At 33.5% G+C, this 18,746-nt stretch overlaps 1 protein-coding gene across 1 annotated transcript in view; it reads right to left on the reverse strand.

The window, feature by feature from the left end:
• LOC106467717 (ELMO domain-containing protein 3-like) overlaps window positions 1-18,746 on the reverse strand; it is a gene marked incomplete at its 3' end in the record, with an annotated part of 92,157 nt that overhangs the window by 10,516 nt on the left and 62,895 nt on the right. The window contains exons 5-6 of the mRNA XM_022395905.1: window positions 4,653-4,776; window positions 469-603 (exon numbers count right to left, since the gene is read on the reverse strand). Of these exons, the coding sequence (XP_022251613.1) occupies window positions 469-603; window positions 4,653-4,776 (259 nt within the window). The remainder of the gene's footprint in view (window positions 1-468; window positions 604-4,652; window positions 4,777-18,746) is intronic.

Raw genomic sequence — 18,746 nt, forward strand, 5'->3', positions numbered from 1 at the left:
CACTTAATTTCCATGGTGAGGCTATAACTTAAACAAACGCTATATTTCACAACGAACGAACGATTCACTCGCTTAGCTCAATTGTTGACTGTATCTCTGTCTGCAATTCAATTACATTTCATTGTTGCCATCACTTCTTGGTGGTCTAATATTCATGAATACCGCATATCTAGTAAACACTCGAGCATTCACGAACCTTCGAGAATATGACTTGTTACTAGCGTCACGTGACCCCCTCTGTCATAACACTTGTAACGTCGAAACATGTAGAGTCATCAACTTTTTGAAGGCCATAGATAGGCCTAAATAAAATGTTTTTAATTGTGTACCAGATTAACATTGAATATTATTTATGATTTTAATTTGTATATACATTTGACTTGTTTTAATATAGTATTTTAAATCATGTGGACTGTATACTATTTGTTTATTGTTAAAATTTAATGCCAACAAGTCACAGGCACCTACTGTAAAGAATCCAGTCCACATAAAACTTGACAGTTTTGATCAAAATTTCTGCTTCAACTTCTGTCATGGGAATATTGTCATTGTGATATAGGTCTAAATCTGCAGTTAACAAACGGTTTATTTGCACATCTGTATCTGAAAAAGGAAGAGAAATATGAAAAAAAAATTGTTTTTTACATCATAATTTCATCACACCGAGAGAAATATGTTCTTCACTGGGAGGCCAGTAGAGCAGCTGAAAAACTGGAAGACTCCCTGGCAAACCTGAAAGGTTGGAAGATTTGAACAAAATGTAAGTAGTTTAAAATGCAGTAGCCTTGTAGAAATTTGTGGGGAGAAACCTACAGAGTGCTATAAATTGTATTATTTTCAGGTTGTTACAGGTTTATTACTACTTTGCATGTATCATACATTTAGAATGAACAAAATAACTTACTCCTAAATTATTATATCTGAAGACAGGATTTCCTCTCGCTTTCATATACTTTTGCCACAAAGTTGTAAGACAACTTTATGTGTTAGTTTGAAGTATTTAACCCTAGAATGCCAGCACGGTTAGTTTTGTACACAGGTTTAACTTTTATGTGGACATAGTGACCCCACACTGGAGTTCTAGAGTTAAACATTTATAACTCAATAATATTGTAGAATCAATATTTTGCCATATTCTTATACTTATGTAAGGTAAATAATGAAATAAAAGGCTAATATTTTCATTTCTGCCTGTAAACAAAAGAATGTACTTCTTGATTTCTTTGTAGAATTATTCTGCCCATCCCAAAGAATAACATTGTTATTACTAAGAACCTATCATTTCCTGAAAATATATTATCCATTTCTTGAATTTTCTATGTTTCCCTTAGGTTTTGTAAAAGCCTTGGTTGAAACCTTACTATAGAGCCAAATCAAATGGTTTAATCATTTATTAATGAAACAAAGCTTTGAAAGTGGTTATCAAAACAGTTTAAATAAGATTGGAGAGAGCATGAATTAGATTATCCCATATTAATAAAGTAAACATATAGGTTTAAGATTTTGTTTTATGGTTTCTTTAAATGTTCCTTTCACTGTGAATTGGGAAAGTAATTGTGTGTTAAATTACATTGTTTGAAAGCTACAGAAATGTCTTCAATATGAAGAATCAGATAAATTGAAATAAGCTAGGTAAGCTTATAGAGCTTAGAGATTAGTGGAATGGGTAACAAAGAAAATTGTATTAAAAGTTTAGCACAGTAATAAATGTAAAATATTTAGAGAAGGTTTTGTCATCATCAGATTAAAGTAGTTTACTCAGACACAATTTTTCTAAACAGGAGGTGTTTTTTTCTCTTTCTTTCACCAAATAAAATAAAATAATAGTCAAATCAGATAAGTTTACTGTTTAGTGAGTATGGTAGGTGATTGCAAAATATTATAACTCAAGTATTTACTGAATATTGTTTTTTATGTTTATCTTATTTAAACAATGTACATAAATAAATTAGACTTCCTAACTGGCTACTTAATTATTTGTAACTGTAATTGTGACATGTTTTAAAAAAAATATTATTTCCCTTATCAAGAAGGTAAAACATGTTTCATTACTTAATCATCAATATATTTTATTTAGGGAAGCTCAATGTGTGATTACTGCATATTTGAAAAATAAACAATGGCAATTACATGGTGGTATTTAGTCAATATGAAAGATTTAGCTGCCTAGTGAGAAGTGTCCATAAAACTTGTGGGAATATATATTTTTTTTTCACAAAAAATTTGTTTTTTACAAGTACATAAAATGATCAATCATACGAAATCGTGGATAATTAAAAAATCAAAACAATGCAAAAAAAATAGAAAAAAAACAATACCACATTAGATAATTCATTGGTTGAAAAAGTTAAAATGGTAAGCACATACCCATTTTTTTTTGGCACAGGTTGTTAGGGGCATGGTTTACTAATTGATGAGCAAATACCACTAATCACCCAGACATAACTGATGAGATCTCTAAATTTACATTGTCAAGATGATGGTAATGTCTAGTACAAATTGTGAATGGATAGAAAAAAAAGCAGTGTAATACTGTTTGGGATAAATGGTGACAAATATGGGCCACATGACTGATAATAAGCCAAAATACTTATATATGCAGTTTAGGGTAAAGACAGTTAGCTGCAATATAAAAAAACTGAGAGAAGAAATAAACATGTATGCATGTGTTTATAGCAAGCCATGCTCTCTAAAGGTACTGTAAATAACAGCACATGGCCAGCTGTTGCTGACACCAGAAGTACATGTGTCACACATTAATGTGGTTCACCTGAAGATGCACAGTACATAAAAAGAGAAATTTCATTCACAGAATCATGGCTTCAAAGTGTATGATATTTAAACAAAACGTGTGTAGCATAAGCATGCCAGGTGAAAACAATTTGTTAAATGAGATTTGTATAACGAAAAAAGTATTTTCTCTACTGAAAAACTTTTATAGTACTAGTACTCTTTACTGTATTTGACAACTTGCTGCTCTCAACCTACAAACTTAGTCTTTTTATGCAAGCATTTAACATTTTCTCTAATTATTTGAACATTCACTGAAAAGTTCTTTTCTGCAGTATATAGTAGAGCATATTGAATACTGGAAAAGTATTAGTGAGAAATTAACCAAGATACTTCCAACAAACTTCAAAAATCAAAGTTCAATTTTTTGGCCATTCTTCACTCAAGAGAACAAAAATTTCTATATCTAACCAATTCAAACAACTAATAAAGAGGCTTTATTGCAATTTTCAATCTTTCTTGGAGTTTAAGCTAGTATTTTGATTAAAGAGATATCTACCTAACTCCTTGAACTTATAGTCAGGGATGAATACTACTAGTTTTTGAGCAACCATTTTTTGCCATAATATATCCCCCAAAACTAAGAACAATTTTTCTGTTTGTATATGTCTTTCACAACTATTAATTTTTTCAAGTTCCTCTCTTTCTACATTCCACAGTCACATGAAAAACAATGAAATATCAAACATCTCTCTCAGATTTTATAATTTTATGTAATGAATAGATACAACATTTTTAATATGTAAAAACCCATTAAAAAATAACTGCCTTCTTTTAAATCTGTTACAATTTTCCTTTACCCTGTAATATTTTGGAATGAGCTTTTTTCAACTTCTTAATCATACTTTGGCACCATCCATATTTAAAAAAATATCTGCACAGGATAATTTGGACAAACCATTTCTTACCATATTTTTTAATTATTTGCCTAAATATATTCCCATATTATCACGTACTATAACAGGCTAACGTGCCAATTTTTAAGTTCATTTCTGAAAAAAAAACCTGACATAGAAGGGGTTAATTTCGACAGAAAGTTACCTTGAGTTCATTTGCAATTTATATATATATTTCTTCTCTCACTTTACCAACACGCTAACGCCAAATTCTGTGCCAAGCAAATTATTGTTGATCTGAAGATTGTGTAATGTTCCGATAGAAACTTCAAATGATTTGCTGTCTCCAACCAAAATAACTGTCAACTAGTAATCTGAGAAGTCCCTATCAGGTTCCACATGTTGAAAGGCAGCCAAAATTGGTAATATTCTAATTGCAGTTGTTTTCTATAATTTTTTAGAAAATATGTATATCCTTAAAAACATCTGTAAAGCTCTCTTTCACACAAATTATCTTTAGTTAACTTAAAAGGAACAGTTCCACCACATGCACAAATATTGTACTTGATAAGATACACTTTCAACCTCATTATAAATTTTTAAAAGAGAATAAATTCATCATCATCATTTATTGCTCACAGAAATTTTTTTTTACAAAGCATGACCACCAAGGATGATATTTATTCTTGCATTCTCTAGTCAAGTGAAAAAATAGCAAGACTTGTACCAGTCGAGTTAGGTTATATACTATATATACTGGTTCTAATGCTATTTGTCAAATTTACATTCTGATGTGTATTAATTACATATTGTGGAATTCATTATTCACATAAATTTTGGATGAAAACATTGGTGTCCAAATATTGTTTATTATAGTGATTATAATGAATAATATATTTTGTTTGTACAGTGGTTGATAACAGTAATTGTATTAAGTTAATTGTTTATATAGATGTTTGTAATAAAAAAATACTTTTGGTCTTGAAAACAGGTAGTTAAATTGCATAGCTATAAAACATTACTCACACTGGGCAACTGCAAATACCAAGTTTCTTTCAGGTACAAGTCCAACTTTTAATTTTGGAGGACCAACCAGCCAATGTATTATAGAAGAGAGTCCATTTCTTCTAATAACTGGTTTAATTGACTTCTGTGAAAAATAAAAATTAATTCTGTTAATATTTTTTTGAATAAATATTATTCTCTTTTTGATACATTGAGCTTCAAATATTCTTAATATTACACATTAATAGTAAATTTTCATGCACAGTGACACTAAAAAAAAAAAGAAGCACTTGATAGTTACAAACTAAGCTAAACAGTTATCAATTTCTTGTACTTTTTAATATGGAATGCCTGGTAATAGAAACTGATTGTGGTTCAGGGTTAACGAACAATGCTAAAGGTGCCACTACTTGGACAGTTTGTAATAGAGAACAAATAAGTATATGTAAATGGCAACTTGTTTCATGCTAGTACTGAATTCTTGTAGAAATATATTATATTTATGTAATCATACATCTTTGTATGTGTGAAAACCTAACTGATCAGGCAGGAATGTCACCAGTTTTTTTTGACACCATCACCCAGTGTTTCCTTCTGTTTCTGCTGTACAATTTTCAAAAGCTACAGCATACTACTTTGCTTCTCTTATACAACGTTATTTTTCAACTTGAGTCACACATGGCATAATTACTTTCTTTTTTTTTTTCAATGGCTGGATACAACTTCTGCATTGTACATACAGATGAACAGTAACCTGTTTCCTGTTATTATCAAATTCCTAATTGGATTTATGTCTCATAAATGTTTAAATATACGAACCCTACCTTGCAGTATGATATAAACTATATTCAATTTTGAAAGTAGAATATTAAACAGTGTTCTTAGCAATAAAGGATGTAAAAGTTGGAATCTTTAGGAACTGAAAACTCCAGACATATGAACAAAATTATCAACTTTTTGAAGGCCCACAGAACTGTGTAAAAATCTTTGAAAAACATTTTTTAAATGCTCACCAAAATGCTGAATAATGTTTATTCTTTACACCAACAACCAAATGAATTAGATGCAAATGACAGAATATTACACATTCTAATTTCATTGAAGACACTAATATTTAGAGTTAAACCTTAAAAAATATTTTTTTTTAAAATAGGAACTTTTAGAATCCATCTATAAGACTTGCTATAAAATGAACAGTGTAAGAAATTTAACTTTATGTAATCCATATATAACATTGCTTTAAAATATTCTTGTTGTCAGTGTTTCAAGAAGACAAGAAATGATTCATGAATTATTTGTAGCTTTAGTTAATGCATCACTCTTTATAATATGCTTTATATATCAATGAGTGAGATATTTAACTGTGACCTGCGAGTGTCTTAAATTTAAATCTCTTTATTTACTATTAAGTAATCACATACTTAAGTTTAACTGTCTCTTTAAAACCATTATGTATGAGCAATGAACTGCTCATGCCTATTGTCATATATCTCCTGATAGTTCCAGAACTTTTGGAAGCAAATAGTTTACACATTTTATTCTTGAAGTTCTATTTGTATTACTAATCTTTCTAAGTTAATTTTAGAATCAAGATTTTATGGTCTATAGCGTATTGTTTTCAGTCCCCACCACCACCCCATTTTTTGTAAAACTGAAATTGAGATTAGAGTTATTTTTCTCCTTATAGAATCTCTTTGGTTGTTTCTACCTTGAGAATACTTATCCCTCTGTCTCAGTTTTGTATTTTAACCTCACATCACAATTTGGCCACTGACTCAGGTTTGCTACAGCCATATAAATAGGGCACTCCAAGATTAAATGTCAGAGACATACAATGACACCTTCAACAAGATTCACCAATCATCATGACATTAAAGAACCTTAATTTACCTTCATTTCAAGACTTCCCCCCTGTTCTACCTGGGATTATCCCTGATACATATGTGGTATATGAATATACCATGCATTTCTATATTCTTCTAATGTAACAGCATTTATTCTGTATATGTGCAGGTTTCACATAACACATGATCAAGAAAGCTGTTAAGTTGATTTCATTCTAGCTACTTTTGTTTCTTCATTGTTTTTAGTAGACAATACTTGTTCTGCCTGTGGAAATATTGTTGCAATACTGCACACTTTGAAAAGATTCCAACAACATCTTTCTTCAATAATTATTTAGATGACATCCAGAGGTTACGAGCTCACCTATGTTGGAATGAAAATGACCAGTCACATGGGTAGTGGCAGTCACTCTGTGTAAATATGACATTTCTTGCTAACTAAGCAACATTGTATTTAATCAGTCTGTTTGTTTCATAGTTTCAGGTTGAGCAGTTTAATATGGAGAATCCAGAAGAACTGACTGTTATTTGTAAGAAAGAGAGCAAGTACATACATTGTGTTTAAAAACTGGTATATCAATGACTGTTCATTTTGTATTTTACTTTATGTCAAGTCTCTTTATTTCATTCATTTTCAAGACTCAATTACTCAGACTTAGCATTACTTTGTAATCAGTACCTTAACCAGATTTCCTGCTAACACTATAAAAAGAAAGTTGGACATTTTGATCAACCTTTACAACTGTGAAATTACACATGCTATAACTTTGAATTTAACATGTATCATCACAGAAATTTAGCAAACTTTTGGTAAATAAGTCTGTTGCATACAAAAAAAAAATCAGAATTTTTTATAAAGATCTGTCTTGGAATTTCCAAAGCCTTTAGTGAGACAGTTCAAGTGAAAGGTGATTTTCATAGTAAGAATGAAAATACTTCTTTTCATCTTACAGTTTTCATATTTGCATAACCTCTTGACTCTTCTAACTTAATATCTAGTTTTTTTCCAGTAGAACTTCATATTTCATCTCTTAATGTCTCTATCCTAACACTAAAGCTAGATAAATCATCAATTTACAGTAAAATATAACGTTGAAAAATGTGAAATAAGATGAATAACATTTTCCCCTCTGCACTGACTGCAGTATTGATAAAAAAAAGTCCCACATTACTATCTTAACAGTCTTAATCTATTCACGTTTTTTTTTACTTTTATGGTATTATTGCTGTAATTTGTACCCACTGGAGCTGTAACCTTTGCATCCAAAGCAATAAATCCCAGTAGCAGCCCATTAGGTGTTTCTCATAAAGCTAAGATATACAGCACATAATCCAGCATCATGTTTCATAGTGACACTCAAACTACTGTAATTTTATCCATTTTATTTCACCAAAGTTTACTTAGGCTAAGCTGAAAAATTCATAATTTGTACATCTTAAATACTGTTACGTATCTGCTTGTTTGTTAATTTCCCATAGAAATTCTACCCGAGAAACTTCAGCAATACAAGTCCTTTCTTGATTAACCAAGTTTATTCTTCCTCGATACAAACTTTTAGCATACAATAATTTCACAATCAGTACATTTCTCGTCACTTTAAACTTAAATTTAAATACATTTATAATAACTTTTATAAATCACAGCGATTCACAAGCTCGATAACTTCGTTCTATGCGACGACTGCAAAACATACACAATTTATGGCTCACCATCACTACAGTTCGGTTGTCTCAATTATTTCTCTATATCTATATCGCTGGTTTTCTTTGCCAGGCTTATATACTAAAAAAGAGGGCATCTAGCAAACACTCGGACATTCACGGGGTTCCCCGATAATTCGAGAAACAACAGCGCACATGCTCCCAGCATCACGCGACTATAAAGAACAATAGCAGTGTCTTTGTGAATTCTACGCATTTCATTTTTACAATTAACTACAATTAACAAAGTCCACAATTTTGCCAATTTCAAACTCTACTATAAAGTTTGATCATTTCGAATTTCTTTTATAACTTTGTGTATGATATAAAACATATTAAAGAATAAATTTGTTATAAAAAATACAGCCTTCCCTCAAATTACATGTTTTAATAAGCAATTTACAAATAGCAATGTGTTCAGTAACTGAAATTTGATGCTCTTCTGGAAGACCAATGATGATAATTGTATTTCCAAGTTTTCTAGAATGTAACACTTGAATCCCCAACAATGAAAATATATTTTTGATAGATATTTACCTTCTTTCAAAGTTACAATTCTCGATTTGATTGTCCTATAATGTGCAAATTTTCTTTCACTACTAGCCTTGAAATTCCCACCTAATTCCATGTGTATACTATGTGGTTAAGCTGCATTTAAGCATGCAACAGTCCATCAATAGGAGTGTGGCAAACCCTCCTATCATAGCTGGCTTCATCTATGCAGTTGAACCCAATCTTCACTTCGATTCTGGAAGTGGGGAGAATGGGTGGGAAATATGAGAGGAGGTATCTATCAGAAATATGTTTTAAGTATAGGAAAATATTAATTTCTGATATGATTACTTACCTCCGCTCACAGTTACAAATAGAATTCAACATTGAGCAGGTGTAGGGACCAGTGTAAAATTACCTTGATAAGCACCATTTAAAAGCATCTGAAGAGCACCCATGGAACCTCTATGTAGAGGAAACACACCCATGAAAGGCTGCATCACATCTGAACCAGGTATATTCTTCGCCCATGTGGAGCCAACAGGTGTGGTGTCACAATCATAGGGCGTAACAAGGTAACAATTCCAAATCCCTAAGGAAGAGGAATGTGTGTAGAGTGGTTAGAGCACATCAGACCATAAGGAAGAAGTCAACTCAAGGCCAGACCAGTGGCACTAGGAGGAACTCAACCAGTCCATGGTAGGAGGAAGGTCCTCAACCATTCACATCATGTCTAGGAACCAGAAGAGAAGAGATGCCTCTGGATGATGCAAGGAAGTTGGAAATGCAATGTAGTGGGTTTATTTTAGTCCAAATCCAGTTAGCATTGAGGATGTAACATTGGAGGAGGTTCCCAGCCCATTCATATGTGAGGATTTATGTTGGCTGGTCCATCTCCAACCAAAACTAGTCACCCAGGAACTGACATCCAGGCAGCAGTATGAGGGAGGTTTGCCAGCCAGAGGGACTAACTCTGGAGAGCAAACATCAGACCCATGGCAGAAAGATAATCACACTTTCTATACATGCAGAAAGCCACCATCTTATTCCCGACTGAGTGGAATTATGCACATTCAGGAGGATTCATCCATGATCCACCACCCCAGTGGCTAGGAGCTGGTTAATGGTAAGGACTCCTGTACTCCACTGGAAGAAGGGGAAGTGCAATTGGTGACCATGAAACCCTATTTTGACCATTCCTGATTTGGCAATCTAAGGAACATTAGAAATGGGCAACAATCTCTTTCTGCTTTACTCATATTAGTCCATGAGTGTACAGTCCAATACAAAAATATTTATGAAGCAATATCCCACAAGGAAAAACCTATCTTGTGGAACACCTGATCTCAACAGTGAGCATGATAGACCTCATGGAGCAGACTTTGGATATCAGTATACCTGGACAGACACCGCTCGCCACAGAGGAGGATCCATAACATGTAAAGTAGGACCCTGAAAAAAATATGGAAAATGAAATAACTTACCCACTCGGAGTCATAACGACATACGGATAACAGCTACAGGGGGAAGATGATATCAGGCTGAGTAGGAAAAACCTAAGGTGCAAGTAATGCAACTCAAAAGTGTGGGGAGTGGTCCACATGCTGGCCTGGATAATCTTCTCCAAAGGACAACGAAAATGAGCAGCCAAGGACAGTATGAGGTGATAGATCTGAGGAAACAATGCACAGAACAATTGACAAAATTCAGGAGAAAGGGAGGATAACCTGACGAACCCGACTGGTAAGGGTAATAGGAGAAATAAGAGAAATGTACAGATTCCAATGGATAAACAAACAGGAGCAAGAGCCACAGAAGGGTGCTGTGCATAAAACTTAACACCGCAGAGCACATAACAGGATTAACTATGTGATATGGAAGGAAGGGTACTGGAGAGGAAAACACATGGCAAAAATCAGAAAAGCAAAAGGTAGATGACAGGGCCACTCTATAACCCACAATGGTTAAAAAGACCAGACCATTGTCAAACAAGCATGAAAAAAATCTCCCAAGGAAAGGGAGAATCCATTCCAGATATACCAATGATGGAATATTCTTCACTTAGACTGATACACAGACATGGATGAGGAATGGACAATATGAGACAACAGGGAGGCTACACATGTGGATAGTCCCAAGCCCCTCACAAGAAGCCGAACAAAAGCCACATGTCAAGCCAGAGTATGGGAACGAAGGGATGAAGCATCCCTGAGTGAGGTTGCTGGAGGATGGACTGAAAGAGAGAGAAGGGGTAATTGGAGGTTGTTCCTGGAGAAGGGACAGGGATGGAAACTACAGTTGAGCAGGCCAGAAAGGAGTCACAAGAAAGACCCAACATGGACTGGATTGGATGAGAGAAATTACTCGAGGTAGAAGATGGATGGGAGAGTATGTATAAAGGAAAAGGTCCTTTCAATCCTTGCTGAACACATCCATGCCAAAAGTCAAATGATGTGGAAATGAATACCAAAAGAGAAGAATCTTGGCATTCAAATGAGTGGCCAATGCATCCAGTTGGGGAAAATCCAACTGAGAACACAGCCACTGGAATACCTGGGGTTGATAGACCATTCTGTGGGTAGAATTTTGTCAGGATGGAACAAACGATTTCTAAAAAATTGAAGGCACCTGGTATGTAACAAGCCAGCAAATGAATTTGATGGCTATGAGCCCAGAAGAAGATATCTAGAGTGTAGGAACATGAGGACCAGGATCAAATTCCACCTTGACTGGTGATGTAAGAGATAACTGTCGAGTTGTCAGAATGAATCATAACTGTCATGCCCCACAGAGATGACAGAAAATGAAACATCACTCCACAAACAGTAAGAAATTCCAAAAGGTTGATGTGAAGACCTAACTCCTCCTGAGGCAAACAGCCTGAGATCTCCTGTGTACTGCAGAATGCACCCTATGCTGACAACGAGGCAGCTGTGAATATGTTGATATCCAGACATGAAGGAGGAATAAGTTCTCCCACTGTCATGTTCTCCCTGTCTAACCACCAGAGGAAGTAGGACTAAAGGGAAGCATGAAGGGATATCTATAAATTCAGAGGGTCCCTGATAAGGTGCCATTGATCTTGTAGTACCCACTGCAAGAAATGCATGTGGGCATAGCTCACAGGGAAAAAGAGCCTCCAGTGATGCCCAAATCCCCAAAAAAGACAAAACCTCTTGTGCAGGAAGAGAAGGTGTTGATAGTGCCCTATGAACACCCACATATGAACAAGATATTGAGTGGGGTGGATAACAGATCTCTCCACCTTGATATACCAACCCACCAGAACAGCTTCTCTTAGAAGAAGTAGGGTGTATGAGGAATGCTCTGCAAAGGATGGAGCCAGAAGAAGCCAGTCATCCAAATAAAGATGGAAATTGAGCCAACGAATATGTAGGAATCGGGCAAATGACAGGACCACCTGAAAAAAGCATAGGATGTCAATGCCAGCCTGAAGGGAATAGCTCGAAATTGATAAACTTGATCCTCGTGAACAAAATTAAGATACGACATGAAGCCCAAGCAATAGGGATGCGAAGATAAGCATCAAACACATTGAATCTTGTCATTGAAAGCCCTAGAAGAAATTCCCATCTGAGATACAGATAGGATTCCATGGTGAACAGAGGAAGCAATTCAGATGGGAGAGATTGAAAACAGAACACCAATATTTGGTCTTCATGTGGAAGAGAAAAAGTCAGAAATAGAATCCTGTAAGTACAGGAGAAACCTGTTTGATGGTGCTCTTGACGAGAAGGTCTTGAACCAGTTCTCTGAGATGCTGGTGGGAAATGGGATCTTGAGGGAGGGGAGGAGCTGGGACAGGGGATTAGGTGAGAGAAAAAGTCCTTCTGACAAAACTCGAATGACCCAAAGGTTTTCAAAAAGAAAATATGCAAGTGCAAGAGTGCAGTATGTGGGGAGCGCGGTATACTAACCCTTGTATGTAATTGATTTGAAAAACGTTTGGCATGAACCCCAATATTAGGCAAAGTAGGGAGAAACAAAACTCAAAACTAGGTGCTACAGTAGGAAGGGGGGAACAAATGACATGAATGACAAAGCAAAAAACACAACATACCTGTGATACCAAGTCTAAAATTGGTGACTGAGGTCTAGGTGCTTCAATAGGCTGAGAACATGCCTGCACAGCAAAGGAAGGAGGGGGAGGGGGGATGAGGCTGATCAAGTTCACATCATCCCGATCTAAGTCCTCAAGTAATAGAAGAATTGCTTGTAGATTGGGAGATCCCTCAGCCTGCATGAAAGAAGACATCTCCCAACAAACTACAGCTGAAACTTTCTGTACCTGCAGGCATTATCACAGGTTGTTGAATGCCAATACCATTGGTAGCCATTTTGTTGTAACATTAAATTGTGAATTCATAAATATTGACTGACTACTAGTAATTGAGTGAGAAAGAGAATTCACAATCAAATAAAGAAATTTAACTCAATAGTGAATTATAAACAATACTTTGAAATGCAAAAACCAATAACTGAATAAAAGAAAAAAAAAAGTTTTGAAATCAAGCAATAAGTCTTAACACTGTTGTGCCAAATCGAGAAGTGAAGATTGGGTTCAACTGCATAGAATGAGTCAGCTGCAACAAGAGGGTTCGTCACACTCCTATTGGTGGAGGACTATCACATGTTGATTTGCATGTTTAAATGCAGCTGAACCACATAGTATACACGTGGAATTAGGTAGCAGTTTCAAGGCAAGTAGTGAGCAAAACGTTGAGCACTAGTGGGCACTCAAATCGAGAATAGATGTAAATGTGAGAAGAGGTAAGTAGTCATATAGGAACTTAGATATTTGTTAAGCAAATATCTCGTGTTCATTTTCTGTTTGTAAAAATCTTGTTTGTTTCTGAACTACTTGTATTGTGTTCCTTTAAAAAGGTTTTTTAAAAGTTTTGTTATAATCCTCATGTACAAAAGCAGAGGTTGACCACAATGCCCCTAGTAATAAACAATTTTTTGAAATATGCAACAAAAAATAATGTTGATAGTAATATGACATTACCCATACAAAATTTCAGTTTCTTTCGGAAATCTTTTTAGGACAAGTTTCATTTTTTCAACAGTTTATTTGGCTACTGAATCTTTAAGAAGTTTGTAAATTGAATACATAAGAAGAGCCCAGTGTTTTAAATAACTCTCAGGCAATATACTAGAAAGGGTAGGGAGTGAATAATATACTAAAAATGGTCGCCATTTAGAAGCTTTCAAGTATTTCTTATCAAGAGGAGATCTTGGAATTATTGTGACTTCTTTTGGTGGTTTAATTTGTTTAAGGTGTCTATCAAGTTCACTGATACATCTTCCTATATACCATGGAGCCCTGTGGTGTTTTGAATCTCTAATTATAAAGAAACAAACATTCTAACAACACCCAGTAGCACACAATGCATGTATTCAGGTACAAAAGATCTAACAATATTGAAAAGAGGTAAAAATAACAAAGAACAGGATTCCTTGACACCAGTGACAAGATGTCCAACTTCTACTGCAGGGACAGCATCAGCTTCGTGTTGCTTACTACTCCTCAAGACACACTCATCATGTTCTTCTAATGGATAACCTCAGGTAAAACCATTACCTTTTGGTACTACTTTATCTAGGTGTAAACAAAAATCACACCCATACAAGCCATTAAACTGATTTGTATTTCTAAGCTGTGGTCTTCCAACTGAATCAGATGAGTAGACAAGAGTACACTTTTTTACAGCTTTTTCTTTGTGGGAACCAAGAACAACACCTGTATCATGGAGTTATTTTAAACTCATCCACAAATGTCTTCAAGTAAACCTCCATACATGGTTTGTGTGAGCTAAACCACATATGAGATAGTAGAATATTTTCACATCTCTTTTTAGGTGGAAGTTCAATAACTGTAACTTGAATTGGTTAGATGCTTTTTTTTTTGAGATAACTCAAAAACTGAAACACCATCACAGATCCACTGAATGGAAATATCATGTGGACTAAAAACAAACTCCTTGGCTATTTTATACAGTTTTCCTAAAGTAATATCACTTAAACTGTCTGTTGCTCTGCTGTTATTTGTGTTATTACACATAATTTCCTTTTCAATCAAATCTTTAAGTTGCCTTTTCAATGGTATTTAGATACAATAACTATTTTCTTTTAAGCTCTTTTTCATGTCAAAACATTCACCACATTCTGGACAATTCTGAATTTCTTTACATAAATTATCAATACATAAATAGCTTTCACAAGAAATGCAATAAAAATGTTGTATGATTTCACAATACTCAGAACAACTAAATATTTACAAAAGAAATTGATAGTTTTGGAAAGTCTCTTATCAAACATGATAATAGTGATAGCATGTCTTGTAATGCATCATTCAAAAGCTTATGTCTGAAAACATATGACATGATTAATAGTACACTTTCTTTTGTAGAATGGTTCATCAAAACTTGTAGCCCGTAGAAAATAAAACAAAATACACCACAATAAATTAAAAAATATTTTCCACAACAAAGGTTATTCTTAGTTCTTTCATTGTCAAACACATTTGGGACATAAACAAGGAATTATGCAGTAGGAAAAAATTCAAATATTTTGAGATTTTAATTATTTTTACACATTCTAATAAACTTATTTCTATTTAGATTCTGAAATTTCCACTTACACACATACATAACCTACATAACATTATTCAACACTTTACAAAAATACTAAGTTTCCACAGATGCTTTTCTACTTTTAACATTCAATATTGAATAAATAAAATAGCAAAAGAACTGACAAGTACTTCTAAACTACAAGAGAAACAAACTTAACAATTTTTATAAACAATATTTTTACATGAATACCAACTTTCTCCTCAGTACTACCTCATTCATTCTGACATCTCTAAATTGTTGGTCAGTGTTTTTTCATTGAATATCATATTTCAATCCTCCAGTTCCCTGCATTTCTTCATATAGATATAAAAGAAAACTGCATAGCCAGCAATGCACAATGTATACATTTAAATTGTTTACTGCAAAATAACGAATAAACTTACAAACAGAATGCAACATTGAATATCATATACTATAATAAATATTGTTCAGTCAAAGCAACACCATTGATAACCTACTTTGTTTATTTTTATCCTGTTGTCTTATTCTTACTAAAATAATCTTAGTATTAGGAACTAAAGTCTTTGGAATTAAGCAACAGAAAATTGTTCAATTTGAAAAAAGAGATATTATAATACTTTTACTTTTAGTACTTACATAAAACTTACAGAGTTGAGCATAAATCACGACTAAATAACTACTGGCAATATGAAAATTAACACTTACTGAATCGGTTTGATATTCAGTCTCACTCTTAGTGTCACAATGGTTTGGGCATGAGTTGCTATTATTAATGATATTATAAGCTTGAAGTTGATCATTTTCATTTTCAATTTCAGATGCAGAAAAATCAGGTTGCAAGATTTCCTCATAAGTCATATTGTAATTGTGCTGAACCTAAGGCAAACATCATCTTTCTTCGAAATCTCATTGTGCAAGGCATTTCAGAGATATCTTCAAAATTTAGATATCTTTTACTATTTGTGGAAGTAGTACTAGAAGTACTAACAGCAACAGTTGGATGTTCAATTTCCATGGTTGAAACTTGAAATTAATTAGTTCAGTGTTCAACCATAACAATTTAATTATTGCTACCCATATGGTTTAATCTAACTTTCAGAAACAATCTAAGTAATATTAAACATAAGCTATATAATCTAAACAATGAACTACAAAATGATGATTTCTTTTGATACAGAAACAGAATTTTAACAGAGCTAACAATAAAAGCAGCGACCATACTGCAACAACAAGCACAGTGACAGCATCTATTTCATCACTGATTCCATATTGTAGCTAGCATGTGATAATCAAATTGATAATGAATTTTTAAAGTTTAATGTATTTTTAAATTTTTAAAATTTATTTTAAATTCATCAAAATATATTGTTTTGTTAAATTTAACTAATAAATATCTAATGTATGAGGGTATTTTCTGGTTTGTCATTAACCATGTGATCATGTATTAGCTAATCAGACTGAACTTTGGAAAGTATCTTTTTTGAGTAGGATTTATCATGGATTTGAGCGTGTTAGATAAAGATTTGTTTGAAGGAAACACTGTTGAAATAGGACTTAGACACTGATTGAAAAACTTCAATAAGAATGAAGTTTTTAAAGCTTTACATGAAGGTAAAAAGAGAGTAGTTGAAGTTCAATGGCCAGAAGGTGGTTTAAAACCATGAGGCAGAGGTGAACCAACAAAGAAAAATCCAAAGTGGACTCCCTGTCCAACTTGCATTTTGGCAGTTGGTAAGCATTCTAATTTCTACATTATTTTGTGATTAGTTTACAAATAAAAAAATTTAAAACTTCATTGCAGATTAAATCATACTTTACAACTTGAGTACTATTAATGAATGTTTGATTTTACTCCAGTGTTGGGTATTCCTATATTAACCCTACAACTAGTACAAATAGTGGGTTTTGTTGAATTCTAAGTACTGGAAATAACAACAAAAATTACACACCATTGGATTCCACAGTAATAAATTAGTAGATTTACACTGCAATTTGAACTATTTATTTATTAATTAATGAAAAAGAATTAATAATCATACATGTAAATTGACCTTTCGCACCACACAAACATTTAATTGAAACAATGCAAATAAAATTGCTTTACCTGAGATATTGTGTGAAACTTGAGACAAGGTGAGATAAAATGTAAGCCTACTTCAATTTAAAACCGAAATGTGTGAATTTATATATTGATAAATTAAATGAAATCTGTCACCAACCAACTTGCATATCTATCTATTAAAGTAAAGATTTTGTATTCAATTGGTTTCATGATTGACAGATATATACCTATTATGGCATAAAGCAAACTGTTCCAATTCATCTTTTTTTGGATATGCTGTCGTGAAGCAATTGAGGATTTTGAGGAATTCATGCAATTGCTTCATAGTAATTCCCAAGTTTAAGACATTTTTTCTTGAGAGAGCAAAACAAAATATAACGAAATAAAGTTAGAGTGTAAGACATGTATATGTAATAAAATGGCATAAGAAACGATACTGTTGTTAAAAAACTAGGTTGATAAATAGAGAAAGTACAAGTAGCCTAAGATCACTAGTTAGAGGATGAATAGAATATGTTAAGTAAAGAAAACTAGAGAGTAGTGGTTTCAAGAATCATAAGTTACAAAACGAGTTATAAAAAAATGAAGCTATTGCCTAGCAATGAAGTATATGCACTAGCACCAGTGATTGATGGTGATTAATTACTGATGCCAACTCGTTAGTATTGTGGAGGCTACAAAAAAAGTTGATGTTAACACGCAAAAGTGGTACTTTGATGATATATTCCTTACACGATGCTGGTGTATTAGCACAAGTAAGAAGGCTTCCGACTAACTCACCATAACAGTAACCAATATGGTGTGAGAACTACTTGTGGGTAGTGCTGCACCACTATTTGGGAATTCGTAGGAACACAAAGAGAAATTGTTTAAAAACTCATTTTGAGGCAGAAAATCAGTCTCCTCATGAGTTCTTACTAAGTGCTCATGAACACCAACAGTTGCTCTAAGATTATGTTAAAAGTATCCAATCAGCAAAAGTACACCTTGTCAACTATGTTGTACGTAAAATTTTTCTGACTCTCTAGCTTCAATCAATGTAGTTATAGTAAGAAAGATTTAAGAATGACTTATAATGTGCTAACTGATTATTAGTGAAGGTTTACATGAGATAACTTAAATATTTTTACTAAATAAGTGAATTGTTAAACTAGAGAATTTATCTATATGCTTGCATTTAGTATTGATGTTGTGATTATGTATTGTGAGATAAAGTCAATTAAAGACTATTATAGTGTTGCGTCAGCGAGGTCACATGACTAGTGTCACGCTCCCTGCTTTCTGGAAATATCTTGTACCTTCGTGAATTGTCAGGAGATTACTAGATATAGGGTAGTCTGGTATATATAAGAGGGTGACAACGTGACTGGACAATAATGTGTGTGTAGACAGTGAG

This window comes from Limulus polyphemus, unplaced genomic scaffold, assembly GCF_000517525.1.
Source record: "Limulus polyphemus unplaced genomic scaffold, Limulus_polyphemus-2.1.2 Scaffold2716, whole genome shotgun sequence".
In the NCBI taxonomy this organism is placed as follows: Eukaryota; Metazoa; Arthropoda; class Merostomata; order Xiphosura; family Limulidae; genus Limulus; species Limulus polyphemus.